The sequence below is a fragment of the Chamaea fasciata genome, unplaced genomic scaffold (genome assembly GCF_029207755.1).
Source record: "Chamaea fasciata isolate MVZ Bird 193981 ecotype frontalis unplaced genomic scaffold, bChaFas1.0.hap1 SCAF_4, whole genome shotgun sequence".
Classification (NCBI taxonomy): domain Eukaryota; kingdom Metazoa; phylum Chordata; class Aves; order Passeriformes; family Sylviidae; genus Chamaea; species Chamaea fasciata.
Genome location: NW_027094089.1, coordinates 27,521,139 through 27,539,672, shown reverse-complemented (window position 1 = coordinate 27,539,672; position 18,534 = coordinate 27,521,139). Strand labels below are relative to the sequence as shown.

Below are 18,534 nucleotides of genomic sequence, written 5' to 3'. Positions count from 1 at the left end.
CCGCCGCCCTCAGGGCCCCCGCCACCGCGCCCGCCCCCTGCGCGCGCCCCCCGCGCCCCCGGGATCCTGGCACCGGCCGCCGCGTTACGGGAAGCCCCGCCCCTTCCTGCGGCCCCGCCCCCGTATGACGTCACTCTCTCAATGGGCCAATGGCGGTGTGGGTGGAGGAGGAGGGAAGGGCGCGCGGGGCTGGGGCGGGGCGGGAGCGTGACCGGGCGCGGAGCCGCGCGTGCGGGACGGCGGCGCGATGGCGCGAGGCGGCAGTGCCGCTATTTAGGGGCAGCGGCCGCGGAGCGCAGGCGGCGGCGTTGGGTAAGGGTTGGGGTGTGTGGTCGTGTGCGAGGCTCCCCTCTGCCTCCCCGGCTTCCTCTCTGTGACGGGCGTCCGCCGGCGGGGGCCGTGCTGGCCCATCCTTTCCCTCCGGGCCGTGCGCCGCGGGCGGGGGCACCGAGGGATGTTCGTTCAGGGCTGACCGGGAGACGGGCCGGGGTGGGCGGGCGGGCGGCAGCCTTGCGCCACTCGGTTCCCGGGCCGATCGCCAGCCGTGCCCCGCGGCGGTGTCTCGTCTCGTTCAGCCTCCCCTCGCCGGCGCCGGCGGAGCTGGCCGGCGGTGACGCTCGGAGCGCAGCATGGCCTCGCCCGGGGCCGCTGGCTGTGAGGCCCGGGGGTGCCGGTTCCCCGGCGGGGCCGCTCCGCCGGGCCCCGTCCGCAGCCCTGCCCCCGGCGCGGCGCGGAGGGTCAGGCTGAAGGTTATCTGCGCTCTTCCCAGAGCGGTGGTGGTTAGTGCCGGCCGCCTGAGCTGGCAAACGTGTCGCGATCCTGGCTGGATTCGCGTCTTTCGGCTTTTTCGGCTGTCAGATAAGCGCGGCTGTGCCACCGACAGGCATTTCCTTGATGAAGAGATTCGCGTTTCTTTGCCGTCACCACAAGTTGTCTGCTCTTGTTGCCTGTAGATGGTAGAAATCTGCCGCCCTGAAAGATACGCACGCTTCGTCTTATTGCCGGTCCAAGTATTGGAGGGGATTCCCTGAGGAATTAGGGATGAGCGGGTACAGTGCCCGTCTGATTCCTTCCCGTGTGGTCCTGGGCTCCAGTCTTTGCTGTCGTGGGGCTCTGATGCTTTCCCTAAAAAATATCGGCATCATTATTTTCATCTCTCAGATGATGAAACTGAGGCACAAAGGAAAGCCGTTTGCCAAGTGTGTTGGCAGGATTGAGGGGAATAATTCCCAGTCTCAGTTTTTATGCTTGTTTTAGGCTGACTAGGGATTTCCAGCTGGTGGCTGATTGTTACTGCTGAGGCATTCTGAAGGCATAGTTCTACACATAGTTGTAGTTCTGCTAGCAGATAAAAGAACTATATGGGATTATAGTTCTGTCATTAGTGATCTGCCACAGAGGGGGAAAGGGAATCCACAGCCTGAAGAGGTTGGATACTATTGGTAGTTAAGGTCTTTTTTCTTTCACTCTCTTTTCTATAAGAATATAACATTTATGCTTCCTATATGCTGTTACTTTCAGAGCCATAGTTATGTAAAATACATCGTTCGAAGTGTGTAACTTCTGAACAGATTTTTTATCTATATGTTGGTGTAGCACAGTAAGAATGTAAGTGTGGATGATGAAAATTTGAGATTACTTCCTAGACGTTGAGCATTCAGAGTAGTTATTTTGGTGTTGTTTATATGTTTGGAAATGTAGTGTTTAAAGTAAAGTTATTAGATTCATCTCTTTGGCTGAGGAGAAAGATAGATGCACATCTATAAGTGAGTACACCAAATAGAGATACTGTTCCCATGCTGCTTGTCTGGAGGATTAGCACTAGCACAAATACGTGAAATTAAGTTAACTTTTTGGCCATGTTTTCATCAATTATTCTTGTATTAGTAAGAACTGTGTAGATTAGAAAAGCAGCACTGCTTGTGATCAGTCTGGAAGGTTTGATTTCAAAATGAGAACACGGAGTGCTAAGACATTACTTCGTATAAACTAATTTGATTTTTGGACTAAAAGTACTTGCTAGCTGTGAAAAAATTCTGAAGTATTTCAGAGAAATTGATTTACAGTTTTAAGAAGGTATCAGAAAAGACTCAATTATTGCAAGCTAATACTTGGTGCCTCTAATTAGGTATTTCAGTATTTTTAAACTCTGTACCCTTTTTGATTTTCCTTTTTTCTTTATATTTTTTTTTATTCTGAGGGCTCTACTGAAACTCCAGGGATAAGCCTTCTTCTAGAGGCAGAGGAATAAATAATGTAGAAAAAATCACTTGCTTAAATGGTGAAAGGGACAGAGATGTCATTTGAATGTAGATATTTTAAACACAAAAATGTATTTCAGAATATTCTGTTCATATGATGTTAGATAATATTTTTCAGTGCTTCTCTTAGAGGTGTCTGGTGGTTTTTTGACATAAAAACATAAATATTTCCAAGAAGGAAGTAAGCTTGGAGGCAGGAAGGAAGCTTGCAGATGAAAAACGCTTAATTAGAAAGCAGTTACTGTTTCAGTAATCAAAATTCCTTGAGGATAGTTACAGTTTTTAGATGGCTTTAAGTACAGTCTGGCTTGTTATAAAACCTCAAGTAGCAGCTGCTTGGTGAAGCATCTGGTTCTGACTGCCCAAGCCGTGTGGATTCCTTGTGACAAATGACCTCTTGAAGCTGTAAACATAGGTCATCTTATCTTTTTTGAGGAATTTCTGGAAATCCATTATCCTGCAACCTTTGGTCTCTTGTGATTGATGTGACGATGAGCCTTAATAGACTGGACACCTTCCTCTGGTGGTTATGGTGTTATCTATACTTCCTGGCTTCCAAGCTGGCTTTGCTGGCAAGTACATGGTATTTTAGCTGTAGTTTCTTAAACTGACATTGTGATTTTGTAGGTCACTTGGACAGGAATTGCCACTTCTCTGTAATTGAGAGATTCATTATACGTGTCATTATATAATGACATATTCATGTGTTAATTTTGGGGTAGATCTCATGATTTATGAAATAAGATTAATTTTTTAGATTTTTCTCTTCCTTAGAATAAGTTGTGATACCTGTTTTGCATGAAAGCCTGATACTTCTTCACAAACTGTTAGTCACAAGTTGATCTTAATACCCAACACTGTTGCTACTTTGTGCATATAAGGTTTGGTTTTAGGGTTGTTACTAGCTTTTCATGGGCACTGCATGGAGCATCAATTTACAGATCAGGCATAAAGGCTTAATGCTTTCTTTTCAAAATGGCTGCAGGATGTGAAGAATAATAGAAGTCCCATTTGATTTGGAGATTAAATAGGGTGAACTCATGTCCCATGAGTTTTTTAAGTCTGTCTTCATGGGAATAATCAGAGCATTTTAACAGTTTTTTCCTCTTCAAGGTAGTTTATTTTCCGTGAGTTAAGGACTATCACCAGCAACATTCTAAATTGATCATGCTGATTTTACTCAGTAGTATTTTGATGGATTTTGATATTTTGCCACTAATCCGTGAGAATAACTGGGCAGACTTCTGAAGTCAGTTTTCTTTCTCTGTCTCCCTTGCCTGTTTACTTCGTGATCCACACTAAGAACAACTGCATAGTATAGATAAAATGTGTTGATTTGGCTCTTTGTGTTCGGTTTTTTTGTTTGTTTGTTTGGGGGGGGGGTGTGGTTTTTTGTTTGCTTGGTTCGTTTTGGGGTGTTTTTGGGGTTTTTTGCTTCTTTTTTGTTTTTAATAAAAAGCATCTGAACTGACTAGCTGTTTCAGTGTTTGTTCAGCATCAGGTTCAGCTTTCACCTTAGATATGTGTACACTGTACACAGTAAAATATAAAACTTGGACTGAGCTGTGCATAGTGACTGAAAGAAATTACTGAGCTTTCTGTTGTCTAGACTAACAGCTAGCTTAGTCTGAATTAAAATCATTAATGATGAACAATTGTTTAGCATTACTGTTGAATGATTGTCCTGTCTTTAAAGTTTGGTGTAGCTTATTTGCAGGAGTTCTGCACTGATTTCGCCTGAGCAGTTTTACACACTTAAATAAGAAAACACTAGTGTGCATAGAATTATTTCCTCATTCTAATATGGAGTATGGCTCCTTGTTTTGATAGTTTTAAGTCCCACCATTTATTTTGTTTTTTAATTTCCTTTATGGCTTTCATGTAGGCAAGATGGATGGAAGTGTCTAGTGTAACTCTGGATCTTTCCCCTAGAACAAAATTTCAATTAAGAATCAGTCTTGTAAAAGCCAGAGACACTAATGTTTTTTAAAATAGCACACATTAGTAAGGATTGTAATAGCCCCTTTGTGGGTTTGTAGGTGTATAGCTTCAGTCTTTTTCAAACTGCATTGATCAACAGGGGGTGGGGTGAGTAAAATAAATCAGAACAGCCTAAAGCAGATACATGCTAAATTGTGGCATGGTTTTGACACTGTAGTTTTGGCTGCTTGGTTCCCATGCTGTAGGTGGGTGGGCTTTCCACTTAACTTTCCTTTGCAGGTGATGGAGCATGAAGCTCCATTCTCATTCCTTTCAGGAGCTGACTGCAGTGGAATTAAGTAGTATGATTTGTGGAGGGCTTATCTGCTCCCTCAAAATAATTGCTAAACTTTCCAAAGTGCAAACTGGTAGAGATTTGAACTTCAGTCTCTTCAGTGTGAATAAATCTGCTCGGAACAAATGAAATTTTTTCAAGTCTGGAAGACAGTTGAATATAGAAATGGCATTGATACAAAAGATAGTAATTTAATTTTCATTTCCAGTGAAAAAATCATACTTAAGGGAAAAATGTGTGCTAATTATGTATTACTGTTTACTTATTAAGTTGGTTATTGCTTTTTATTTATTTATTCTTCCAGTTGCTTTGCAGTATGTTGTTGATAACCTGAGCCATACTTAATAACTGCTGGTGTGAAAATCAGTGAATAGTTTTGTGGAAATACTGTCTGACTTTAATAAATAATGACCCCAAAGAAAACCAGTAACTTTGAAATGATGCAATAGCTTAGGTGACCCTGACGTTGTTCTAAGGTAGCGTGAATCATAATAGCGAATGGAAGAGAAATTAAGCGACATTTTAAAAACTTTCCTTTTTACATGTGTTTCATTCTTTCCCATTCAGTGTGAAAGGTGCTTATGCTGTTGTTTTGCAGCTCTTGGCAATTAGCAGTGAAGCAGAGTTCCTGCTTCTTTTCACCTACTTTGTAGTTGCCTCTGGCTTCTGATGAATTTCAGATCTTCCACAACTCAAATTGTTCTGATTAAATAATTTAAATGGATCTTGCTTATAACAGATCCTAAGGTCTATCTGTAGCAGAGCTCAATAGGCTTTGGTTAACAAAGAATATTCTGATAAGTGTTAGCATAAGTCAAGTCATTAAAGTAGATCCCTATGTGCTGGTTTTATTTAGTGATCTAAACTAAAAGAGAATACTCTTTAGAGTTGGCTTGTGTTCACCATGAAAATTTATAAAAATTTGTTAAATTAGCTGGGATTTTTTTTTAAACACAGAAATTCATATGTGGATAGAAACCTTATTTTTCAGATATTGTACACTTTACTTCCAAAATAAGCAAAAATACAGTTCTTTTACTGTACCCTTGTAATAAATATCCAAATACACACTGCATTTAGAGCAGTGTAGCGGTTCTTATATCCAACGCAGTGAGAGTACTTAAATAGAACATAGGAAAAATTAATAGCTTTTTGGTTCTTAATGCCATATAGCTACAGTTGGGTGAAAAATGGCATCTTATTTAGTCAAACAACAAACCAACAAGCTCCCAGTGACAAACAAATGCTTCTTAATGTATTTGTCAGGTCTTTCAATCAGCAATGTTTCTGCTATAAAGTTTCTATATAAGCAATTTTGGTGGGCTTTGGGCAATGAACTCACAAATACAGAAGCAAATAAAGATACTGCTGGGTGATTCTGATGGCTTTTATTTTAGTTCTAACTGAAAGACTTCTAGGTTGGCAAATCCTACAAAGACTGCTATGAATGTTTGAGATTTGCTTTCATTTTAATTGTTCTTGTAAATAGATTTTCTTTACACTGAAAAGAAATGATTTGTAATGAAGAAATGGCTTCGTTGTGTTGATGTGTAAGGAATGAGGTTCTGGCTTGGTAGTGATCCACGCTTAAACGTGTGTCTGGTTTTACTTATATATGTGAAATGCCTTGTGGCCTTCTGTCATTATAAAGTAAATTACAAGCAGTCAAAGCAAAGGCATGTTTACTGTCATAAATTGCAGTTTCTTCTTAGTTTTCCTGTCTAGGGAATACTGTGGAATTCCCTTAAAACTTTTAGTGAGTTTCCTTTTGTTGGGTAAAGCTCAGTTTCCAAAGAAGGAAAATAAGACTTCAGAAACACTATTACTGTAGGCTATCTCACTTCAAATCTTAGTAAACCTAAAGAGCCTATGTTTAGTTTCTAGGTGTAAGAACAGTATGAAGTCTGCTTCTAGAAATCAGCTTGTGAACTAAATGCCTTATTTCACTAAGCCAATCTACCTGTTCCTGTAAAGATGCGTAAATGTAGCTAAAAATAATATAGCTTATATGCTTAGTAGAGAATGATCACTTGCTTGTAGTAGTTTAGGGCTGCTTTAAAACTGTAAGTTGAGAAAACCAGAACAGACTTAGTGGCTTCAGAACAATGGGGATGGAAGCTACTGTGTGCATGCTTCAGTTTCTCTAATGTGTTTTCCAGAAATGTCAAAACTTGAGAATGAGTGGGCTCTGTTGCAGTACAGAAATATATACAGTGTTATAAAATGTACTCCAGCTTTTGGGGAATTGCAAACTCCTTTGTAAAGTTTTGAAGAATTAATTAGTGTTTTTTCTATAGTAGACGACAGTTCTTGATATGGGGGCATTGTGCTTTGTAATTCCTTTGTAATTTGTATTTTAAGTCGCTCTTGTGAATGAGTGGTAACTTACCACTCTTGTGGTAAGTTGTTCTGAACCTTTTGTATGTATCAGTGCCCTTGAAAGTTAGGTAAGTGTGATAACCATAATCAAATTCATTGGGTTATGTTTTAAAACCTGAACCACAGTGTTATACCCTGTATTCTAACTGAACCTCCCACAGGGTTACCAGTGAAGTTTGTTTTCATATACAGTGTGAAAAACTAAAGCTGATGAATTTGTTAAACTTACAATTAAAGCAGCTTTAAATGCCTCAGTTTTTTTAGGTAAACATTTGATTTTGTTTTAGCAGTGAGGCAAATGGAAACATAGTATGCCCATTCTAATGTGAGAAGATAGAAGTGCTTCCAGGAAAATAAATGTCTTTGTGAGAAATTATCTTAGAGAAAATACAAATCTGATTTTGACATTGATCTAAAGTAAAAAATAATAGTTTAAATTTTTTAAAAAATTATCTTTCTCTTGTTACAGAAATTCTGTGCAACATGTTTTCTAGCTGGAGCTGGGTGGCCTGTGGCTTCTATCTGGTGTTGAATATTTGTTCTCCTGACGGTAAGAGTTCTGTGCCTCAAATACAAGAGGATTTGTAGAACTGGTTACATTGCATGTCTGAAGCACCTGCCTGCTTTTTGTCTAGATACTTGTTGGATGGGGACAGAAAGCAAGGTGTGTTAGGATAGATACACCGAGTCTTCTAACATTGGTTCACCACAGCAGAGGTGCACACTTAACCCCGATTTTCCTATGATAACTTTCTTAACAGAAAACACTTTTTTATCCAAAGAGTAATCTCAAGTGTAAGAACTTCCTCCTTCAGAAGATATAATCATGCAACCCTTGACTCTCCTCTCTCTCTTTTTAAGTGCCTCTGTTTATTAGTAGAGCTTTCCTAGCTTGGTAAAATGCTTTTGCAAAGCCTAAAGAATGCTATGCTGGTTTTTGCCCTTAGATCTTCCTGGTGGTCTACTAGTGCATTTCAGTTTTATAATTGTCAAGTAACTACTTAAGTTGCTGTTTAGACACATGTAGTGTTTTTAACATTGCACTAGTGATGTATCAGCTGTATGATTAGGGAATGTTGTGTAGTTTTTAATAAATGTGAAATTTGTTTTCTTTTTAGCTTCAAGTGGACTTGTGCAGTCATGTGGTCACATCATCCCAGAGTCACCTGTACTGGCCCTTGGTTCCAATTTCACAGCATTATGCATTCTCAATGAGAGTTGTCTTGACTTTGGCAATATCTATGCCAGTCAGATTATCTGGAAGATTAAAAATAGAGTGGTACCTAAAGAACAGTATCGTGAAATAAACAGAACAGTTTCCAGTGTCACATTCAATGACACTTCTTCATTAGCTACTCCTCTGACATGCAACATTTTAGCAGATGGACAGATTGAACAGAACATTTATGGAATTACAGTTACAGTAGGCTGTGAGTACCATTTTTTACATTTTATTCTGTTATTAAGAAAATTGTTTCTGAGAAATGGGAAAATGCAAACAATAGAATGTGTGTGCATATTGAGGCACTTACTTTTGTTCCCTTAGTTCCTGGATAATTGAGTCAAAATATTGTCAAATTACATGCCACCATGGCTGCTTAATATGCACTGAAGAAAGTTTTCTAAAAACTAAAAAATACTCTGGAGTATTTCAGTGTTGAAATAGGAAAAAATGGAAAAACAAAAAGTAGCAGATTTGAATTACAGAATAAAGATGTGGATTTAACTGAAATAGGAAAAGTTAATTTCCTACTTAATTTCTTACTTCTTGATTCTCTATCAGAGTCAGAGGAAATACTTTTAGGTGGTACATCCTGGTTTCATACTAACATTTTAAAAATAATGTTTTCTTCATTAATGGACTGAGAAATATTTAGTCCATCGGTATCACTAAAGCTAACCTGAATTGTCTTATGGATGGAACGTATTATTTGGATTACTTTACCTCTATACCTAATAAAATACTTCAAACTACTTACAAACTTCATTTATTCTAGAATGATAGCACTTGCATGGTTCGGTTCAAGTGCTTTTAGATGAGACTGTCTTGAGAAAGTCACGTGAATAACTTAATATGCTACTTCTTATAATTACTTGGTTTAGTCATGTGAATAACTTAATATGCTACTTCTTATAATTACTTGGTTTCCTGCTAATAGGACAAATGTTGTAGTGTCCTAAATATTGCATTATATAGCTGATTAATTATGTTGTCTCCTAGTAATGGCAAAAGGTACTACAGATGCTGAATGGTCTTCATGCAAAAGGCCAGCTTGAATCCACAATTTAAAATTACGTGCTTCTAGCATGACTCACAAAATTGCTATCACAGAAAAGTAATGTTTTCCATTTCAATCTCGGAGGCGTAAATGTTGTACAAGAAAAGATAAAATAAAAAATATTTTTTAAAGATAAAATACATGGAAAGGTGAAGACAGATAAATTAGTCTAATATTATAAATGAACAGATAATATTCCACATTTGTAATTTATGTTATAAGTCTTGAGATGCATTTTTATTTAAAGCTATTGTCTTTTAATACTATCAATTAAAGAAAAACCGAATAATGAGATTAGCAACAGGTTTGAGAAGAATACAGTTATTTGGGAAGAAAGCAATAATGTTGTTCTTTTGGAACTAGCACTCTGCTTGAAAGCAAATATGATTCTCTAAGTACATCATACTGTTGTAAATAGTGATCAAAAAGGAGGTAGCAACAAACTCTTTGTATGTTATAATTTGAGATTAAGAAGGAAAAAAAATAGTTTTGCTGAAGTCTGAAGAAGTTCCTTGTACACTACAGTGGATTGATGAAGATCCCGAAGTTTTCTTGCATGGGTTTGCAGCTCAAGCTTCTTCCATACCTCGCTGGGGGAGAGCAGACCTATCAAATTGCCTTTGGAGCTCAGGTTACTGGCAAAGTCACCATGTGCCAATTCAGTAGTGATTATTAATTTATTTTTCTTCTGTGTGAATTAAAATATATTTAGATGAGAGATGGTTAATACAAGGCTTTCTGCCTCAGAATGAGAAGTCTTTGTTGTTCCTTACTAGCAGGTGCTTAATCCTTAGACAGCCTGTTTGTCAGTGCAGCTATTTAAGCTTCTTGACTTTGATTGCAGGATGGTATCCAGCCCTTTTTGCCGCACACTTTAGAAAAGGGTGAATTAAATACTTCTGATGTTCACAGAAATCACTCTAGTGGGACAGTTAAAAGGATTCTTGCTGGGTTGAAATTTGTGTATAGATTAATTATTGCATACTCTTTCTGTACAGTGGCTCCAGAGAAGCCGAAGAACTTAAGTTGCATTGTGCATCAGGTGTCAAAATTCACATATGTTATGACTTGTACCTGGAACCCTGGAAGGCACACATTCCTGGATACTCAGTTCAAGTTGAGATACAGCTGGTAAGTAGCACCCTATAGAACATCTAAATAATTCTGAAGAATATTTTTGTGCTAAACCAAAAGTCCTTAAAATTCCTGATTCTTTGGAGGAGTTCTTAACATAAGTCCTGTTCTCTGAGGCATTGCTGTCTGTCTGGTATGAGGGGAAAGGGAAGAGTTAAAGAAGTTGGCATTCAAGTAATTGTAAGTCAGACTTGAATTTTTGCTGCTGAACTTGTTTTGGAGTAGCAATGTTCTCCTATTTTTCTGTTCTTCAAATATATGATTAGTGTGGCTTAGTACAGTACATCTAGTAATAGGGGGCTCTCCCCAAACTTTTACACTTTTCTGGATTGACAGTTCTATCCCATTCTAAACAAGCAGGATACGTCCTTGCTCATTGCAGGAGGATCAGACTACATGACTTTGAAATGTCCATTTCAATCCAAACCATTTTATGATTCTAAGCAGAGAAACTAACATAAACATGACTGAATTTTGTAAAGGTATTATCTGTCTGCACTTCATAGGAACTGTGGACACGCACTGTTCTGAGTTAATCCTAACATGAAAGCTTCAGCAAAGTATTTCTCCTGTGAAAGCAAATTAAGTTACTTTCCAAACTCTTTGGGTGGTCTGTCATAGTTTAATATGGAGTGAACAGGAGTTGCATTGTTCTGGAAACAGGAATGATTGACTACAGCTTTCCAGGTATCCAGTTCTGCTGAAGTGTTTTGGTAACAGGCGTAGTAGAAAGTATGCACAGGTAGAAAATGTTAGTGCTTTGCAAATTATGCCTGTATAACTATCTAGTGTTAGTGTAGCAGAAGATGGTGAACAGAAATTATGTATGGCACCTCTAACAGTGTATTCTTGAAAGGTATTTGGGTAGCACTGACTACATTTTCTATTGTATTCTAGTTATTGGCCATGTTGCTTTTGATTAATTGTATCAGTTCTTGTTGTTTTCTTTTTTAAGCCCAGTCCGGATTTTTATACAAATTTAATTATAGTGCTGTCGCTTGTGCTTTTGAAGATTTGTGACTGGAAGTCAAGAAATTTTGTTTTGGTTTCAGTTCTAATGCAATCATGCATTTGTGGCTGAACAAACCATTCCTGCTTTTTCTTTCCCGCCCCCCCTGCTTACAAAGTTAAGAGGGGAAGCATACAAGATAAACTGATTGCTCACTCTGATCTACTTTAAAATATTCTCTAAGGGAAACCAAACTTACTGCTTTGTAGCTTGTTTTGTCTTTCTCTTTTTAGGCCAGAAGAGATCTTTCCTGACTGTATACCAAAAGATGTAAACAATTCTTGCACCATTACTGATATTCAGTTCTTTGTTAACACGGAGATCTGGGTAGAAGCAACAAATGCCCTTGGGAAGGCTGAATCTGATCATCTTGTTGTTGATCCCATTGACATTGGTAACTATATGCCCCTTAAATCTTTAACAGAACATTACTGCTGCCTCTGTGCACATTGCTGAACTGGTTTGTTAATGTTTCTTCACTATAAAAATTATCACTGCATAAGTGTTGTTGACTAGAGCTTGTACTGTGCTGGGCAAAGGTGGAGAGATTTCATCACAATTCTGATAGCAGATTTGTGTCGGGTAGTCTGATTTAGAAGGCAGTGTAAAGTAGCAGCCATTTCAGGTCCTGAATGGCTTTAATAGTAGTGCTGAAACATAGTGTGCCAGCTTCTAAAGACATGGTAAAGTACAGCTGTGGAGTTGACTTTAACTTCTTCTTCTCTTCTAGTTAAACCACTGTCTCCACAGAATGTATCAGTCAGCTCAGGAATTCTGCCTACTGTTTTGAAGCTTTCCTGGGAGAATTGGATTTCAAATGCTGTGATGACGCTGAAATTCAATATTCGCTACAGGGTTGCTGGTGACACAAACTGGATGGAGGTAATACCACTAATGTCCCTTGCCATGATTCTCCTGTAACCAAGCCATCTGTCAAACTGGAGTTCCCTCTGTTGCAGTTCAGGACATTCAGTTTCATTTCATTATGTCTTACCTGGCTACCCAAGGAAGTTTATCTGGCCTGTTCATGGAGGCTGTGGTCTGGGTATTTTTTGGCACAGTCTGAGTATGGTGACCTTTTCATATCTTTGTGAACTTTTCTGCTGTCCTCCCTGCCACAATGCAGTATGATTATTTTAAATTTTATTGTGCACATGCAACATATAGAACATTAATGAATTTTCATCTTCCCATGCATGTGCAAAATGAGTGATCTAAATGTCATCCAAAGCTTGGGTAAATACTATATCATGCTGGGATGTTTTTTAGAACTTACTGTACCTGCAGTTGGGCTACAGTAGTTCCAGGCAGTGCAAGAGGCTGGGGCAGAGTGGCTGGGAAGGACCTGGCAGTGCTGGTGACAGCAGCTGAACATGAGCCAGGGTGTGCCCAGGTGGCCAAGAAGGCCAGTGGCATCCTGGCCTGGATCAGCAATGGTGTGGCCAGCAGGACCTCTGTCTGTCTACCTGTATTTGTCACTGGTGGAGCCACACCTTGAATCCTGGTTTTGGTCCCCTCACTCCATGAAAGACACTGAGGTGCTAAGCAGAGCATGTCCAGAGAAAGGCAACACAGCTGAGGAAGGGTCTAGATCACAAGTTTGAGGAACAGCTGAAGAAGCTGGGTTTATCCAGCCTGGAGGAAAGAAGGTACAGAGGTGATATTATCACTGTACAACTGCCTGAAAGGAGGTTGTAGTGGTGTCAGGGTCAGTCTGCTCTCTCAAGTGTTAGGACCAGAGGAAATGGCCTCAAGCTGTGTCAGGGACAGTTTACACTGGATATGGGGAAAAAAATTATTCTGGAAAGAATTGTCAAGGATTGGCCGAAGGAAGCTGTAGAGTGTTTACAAAAGATCTAGATGTGGCACTCTGGAACATGGTTCAGGAGTGTATTCAGCAGTGATAGGTACATGATTGGACTCAATGGTCTCTTCCAACCTTGGTGATTGTGTAATTCTGTAAAATCTGGCTGCTCTGTGTACATGCCTCAAGTGTGAGGCAGTCAAGAACAGAAGTGTAAGGAGTAAGCCTTACCTGTAATGTACTATGATGTGTTCCTGTCATCAAGAGCTGTTGGGTTTTCTTCTTTACATCAACATCAATCTGTGAACATATTTTTAATATAGGACAGATTTAATATAGCTCCTCAGTTTTTCCTTACTTCAGGCCTTCTCTCAGAGCAGTAGTACTCCAGCAGAGGCCCAAATGTATTCTGAATTCTGTGAGTTCTTGTAAGGAAGACTGCTTGTGATTTTACCAAAATACCTTCTTTGGAGCAGGTAGCTCTTTGTGACTAATGTGGCTTTAGATGCAGAAACTGTTGAGGTCACCTGTATTTATATTTTAAAACACACTGGCCTGCACAGTCTAGTCTGCAGCTCCAGGATCTGTGGATATGTTGTCTTGATAGGACAATAGGACAAGCTCTTCTAACTTGTCTTGCCTTTTAACATGTGCAAAACAAATGAAATAGTAGCTTTCAAATCAGTTGACTTGCTTAGCTGTGGTAAAATTAGACTACTTGGGTAATTCTTTGCTGTCAGGATTAATCTCTTTAAGTGTCCTGCATTTGTGTTTAATCTGCAGTCATGCCTTGCAGGGGTCCTCACTGTAAAAAGCCCTTAGTTGCAAGTGGAATAACATGAAGAGTCAGTGTGTGTACCTACTTGTGTCTATTATCTATTCCACATACGTACTAAGAATACTTCTCTGGCATTTGGTTGCTCACCTAAGATAATGAAAGAAAGAGCTTATGAAAATAATCTATTAACAAAACTATAAACTACTCTAAAACTATTTTTAATTTCACTCAAGAAACACTGTTCTGGATCAGTGACAGCAGTGATCCTGAATTTTTAGCTTCTAGTAACCAATAATTTTGCATTCAGTAATGAAGCAGGTAACCTAGCAAAGTTCTGAATTCTGAGGCAGGATACTACAGATCAGTAAGCAGCAGAATTATGTGGGAAGGAAGGAGAGAGATGCTAATTTAAAAAAAAAAAAAAGATAAAAAATAATGAGATTTTCCTGAGGTGGCTGCCTAGCTGTTCCAGTGTATGTATGTTCTTACACCTGGTAAAGACACACAACTGACTTAACTTTTATCAAACAGTGTTTGAGAATTGAAGTTTTTGGAAGTGAGAGGGAAGAAAAGTTTTTTTGTGTTAGATGTGTTTGTGGTGGGGAGCCTTTGTGGATGACAGCTGAGCTAGAGCAGAACTCAGCTCTACAGTGTTTTGATCAGTGCCTTTGAAATCTTTGTCACATTTGCAGGTTCCTTCTGAGGATACAGCTTCCCCAAGAACTTCATTCAGTGTTCAAGGTCTCAGACCCTACACAGAGTATGTGTTTTCCATTCGTTGCATGAAGGAAGATGGAGAGGGCTACTGGAGCGACTGGAGTGAAGAAAAGTCCGGGATGACCACTGAAGATCGTAAGTAATGTATAAAAGTAGGTCACTGACTTATAGTGTGTGAGTGCTCAGCAATTTGGCAATAGCCAGCTGAAATGGTTGTATCCTTGCTTGAGCTGGTTGCTTGTATAAGCAACAAAGCTCTCCTGAGTTACTTTCAGCAACCTCTGACTTGACCCATGCATTCCAGGGAGCATAAGAATAGCTTCCCATTAATCTAGTGTAGAGGTGCTCCCTGAAAACAGCTAGAACAGCAACAGGGAAGAAGAGCCTTCTTCACAGAAGACTGTATTTTCAAAGTCTTCTGGAAGAAATCTAGGCGTTATGCTTGATTTCTTTATTCTGAATATTATTCTCTGTAACGGAAGTTATCCTGCCTAGAAGAGGTTTTCTTAGTAGACCAACTGCCTTAGTTTATGAATAACTTCATGTTTAGGAGGCTAGTAAAAGTCATAGGTGAGCAATCATCAACAGTTACAAAGCAGAAGATTTTAGTCAGATGGGATGCATAGACTTCTTCACAAACTTAGTAAGGCAGTGATAAAAAATAATGTGCATATGGTAAGTGTAGCCACTAAAGCATCTAAATAAGACATTCTGGTTTACTTTTGATAAAGTATTAGTTTTCATTTCTTTTCCACTTTGATAGCCTGCAAGGTTGGCTTTGTTTCTGGCTTATGCTGATGCTACCCCATAGGGAGCCAATGTTGTGTACTTAGTACTCAGTAAGGAATCTATTCTTACATCCAATTGCTATAAATACTTTGTGATAGCTATTTAGCTTCAGTGTCAAGCTGACTGGTATTTTTCTGGTTTTTAAATGTGCTTTAGCTTTTCCTGCTTGCACCTTTATGATCTTGTTTTTGTAATATCCTGTGTGTCCCATAGTATCTTACAAAGTGTGTCTTTTCTGAGCAATCTGTTCACTGCAGAGTGTCAGTGCACATCAGGTTAAGGCAATACAAGTCCCAACATTAAAACGGATTGGAAATCCTTCCTTTTTTATCCTGATGGAGTTAATTTGTCATCTTAGATAAGAAATAAGAGGGATTATTGTATTTTTTGTTTAAAACAAGTGGAATTTGTATCCATGATGGCATTGCATCAGCTCTGTACAAAATCTGCTTTCTCTGGGAGAGATACTGTAAAACATACCAATATTCTAATCTCTGCTTTCCAACTCGTAATGATAGTATGACTTCATTTTCTCTGTTTTTTCTCTCAGGCTGAGCAATGGTGATTTCAGGACTGCCTGCCTATTTAGGTTGCATTGTTGTTCTGCTGTGGTGACTGGCTCTGCAAAAATACTGCTAATACTGATTAAGTACCCATGTCTTACTTTAGCCTCAGAACAAAGATTGAACATCAGTGAACATCAGACAGGTCGTGTTAGATTCATGATCTCTATTAGCCAAGATGTACAATTGCTTCTTTCATGTGAACCAGTTTGGGTACTCAAATGAGTAAAAGAGCTCCCTTTTCCTCAATTTGTAGTTCTCCTCTCAAAGTGTAAAGCATAAAAGATGAGATGCACGCTGTATATGTGGTACTGAGGGGTATTTGAGGTTAAAAGCCAAAGCCTCATAATACGCTAAATGCTATGAAATTACTCTGAGAAAAAATAGCCTCAAGAGAAAGTTGATCTCAAAATGAATTGCATCTTTAATATTACAAGACTAAGACCCTCACAAAAATTGGCCACTTTTTATTGCTTTGTGCAGTGTAGTATTGGTTGGTTCATCTTAATTTGAAATGGAATTTCCTGTGAAAATACCACTTTTTCATACTACAGATGCCAAAACCTACTGTAGCATTGTACAAAAATACTAGAGTTCTGTTGCCCTTTCAGAATCTAGGAGTCTTACTCCCTGGAGAGTTTTCTCCTTATTAACTCTTGTGCACTTTCCTCTTTTCAGGTAACTTCACTGTTCCTACCCCTCAGTACAGGATACAGACTGTAGCAAGGCTTGCAGGTGTGCAGGGCTGTGCCTCTGGATGCAGGCTGCATGCTGTAGGTGTGATCATGCCTCACTCAGCATTGTCACCTTCAGTCTAATGTTGCAGATGCCCACCATTGTGACTCATACCTCTTTTGATACAGTACACTTAAAGCAGGACTGGTGTCTTGCTCATCTCTTCAGGAAATTTTCCACTTAGTATGCCAAGCATTATATTCATTGAGAAAGTAAGGAAATGCTTTTTAATATTTTTTTATTTTTTTTAAGAAACTAATCATATAATGATAATCAAAGGATGAACTCAAACAGTTTAAATGAAATTATTTCTGCTGTCAAGCACTGTTTCATTGTTTCCTCAGAACCATCGAAAGGACCACCCATATGGAGGATCATTGATACATCTCACTCACCAGCTTCCTGGACTGTGCATCTAATATGGAAGGTAAAGCGAATTGCAGAAATAGAGCATTCTTCTAAAAACCTCAGTTTTTAAGTGGAAAAAATCTGCCCAACAGATGGCTGGGATATTATAGGGTTTTTTGATATGAGAAGTGACTTTATTATTTCTATAATAATTAGCTATGAAAAATTAAATTACAGATGTAAATGCCATCATTTAACTGACACTCCTCTGTGATCTAAAACACACAGACTGCTTTCAGATTCCTCATTTGTTTTCCTTCTGTGGACTTGGAACTGCCACTTGAACTAAGCACAGCTTCATGCCATGCCTTCTGCTGTAACCTAAAATGTGGCAACACTGGACAGTGATACCCCAGCTGCAAAATCCATTAAGCCTTGAGATACTGCAGGGGCCAAGGTTGTTAAAAACAGCACTGGGCGTTTGTGTGCAGTAATGCTGCTGTGTCCAGCTGGATGATTAGTCCAGCTGAGAAGGGGAATGTAATTGTGGTCACTCCCCAAACCCTGCTTTCTTTTAGTCCATAAACTGTCATATTTATCATAGTAACACAGCCAAAGGTGTGAGATTCCTTTTATGTCATTGTGTTGTAAAGTCTCATAAAACGAAGGTTTTATCAACAAGTTTTGCAGTCCTTACAGAATAGCTTTTAGTAAATCACTAGGTATGATCAAGAAAAGGAGTATTTAAACCAGAAATAGGCTTTGGAAGTGACTGCTTTATAGAAATATGCACAGGTTATTTATGCTTTTCCTAAATGGACAGGTATTTGATCTATGGAACTTGCCTTGTTCTCATATTTTTTAATTGTGCTATAAGGACAACAATAAGGGTTGTCACATTTGTTCAATATCAGCTTAATCAAAGCTATGTTTCTGACAGGCACTGAAGCCATTTGAAGCCAATGGAGTAATCTTGCAATATGAAGTGACTGTCAGAGATAAATCATCTCTTTCCTGTCCAGTGAAGAAATACAATGTTACCAGCACTAACCATACCTTACAGCTGCCAGAAGGAACTTATGAAGTAACTCTGATCGCCCGTAACAGTGTTGGGGCATCTCCTCCATCAGTTTTACTTATCCCGGCAAGTAATTCAAAAGGTAGGTTTCTTAGTAATGTCTCTGTCAAGTAAATTTGCGTAGCCCTTTTGATAAGGTATCTTCAGTGTTATAAAACAATACCTTTTACATGAGCACATAATTAAAGTATTACTGAATTATCTGCAGTCTCATGCCTTCTGTATATACTGCCACTTGGGTACCAGGGAATGTGTGGGTTTGTGTACTCAGTGTCATTTGAAGCTTTGTATGTTGTTCTGCTGGTTTTTGATTCTTAGGGCTTCTGTGTACTATATTCCCTGTTGTTTCTTTTCTTAGCATAGCAGGCATTTTTGTGTCTTTCTT

General features: G+C 39.1%; 1 protein-coding gene across 2 annotated transcripts in view; it reads left to right on the top strand.

Moving 5' to 3' along the window:
* The first annotated feature begins 241 nt into the window (after positions 1 to 241).
* The window catches only part of IL6ST (interleukin 6 cytokine family signal transducer), a 32,523-nt gene continuing 14,230 nt past the window's right edge, over positions 242 to 18,534 (top strand). Inside the window, exons 1-9 of one of the 2 annotated variants that reach the window (XM_066181163.1) lie at positions 242 to 312; positions 7,385 to 7,465; positions 8,034 to 8,345; positions 10,193 to 10,325; positions 11,571 to 11,731; positions 12,068 to 12,219; positions 14,612 to 14,771; positions 17,068 to 17,150; positions 18,012 to 18,231. In XM_066181163.1, the coding sequence (XP_066037260.1) occupies positions 7,399 to 7,465; positions 8,034 to 8,345; positions 10,193 to 10,325; positions 11,571 to 11,731; positions 12,068 to 12,219; positions 14,612 to 14,771; positions 17,068 to 17,150; positions 18,012 to 18,231 (1,288 nt within the window). In that variant the 5' untranslated portion in view covers positions 242 to 312; positions 7,385 to 7,398. Of the gene's footprint in view, positions 313 to 7,384; positions 7,466 to 8,033; positions 8,346 to 10,192; positions 10,326 to 11,546; positions 11,732 to 12,067; positions 12,220 to 14,611; positions 14,772 to 17,067; positions 17,151 to 18,011; positions 18,232 to 18,534 lie in introns of both variants that reach the window. The other variant, XM_066181162.1, reaches the window with a different exon arrangement.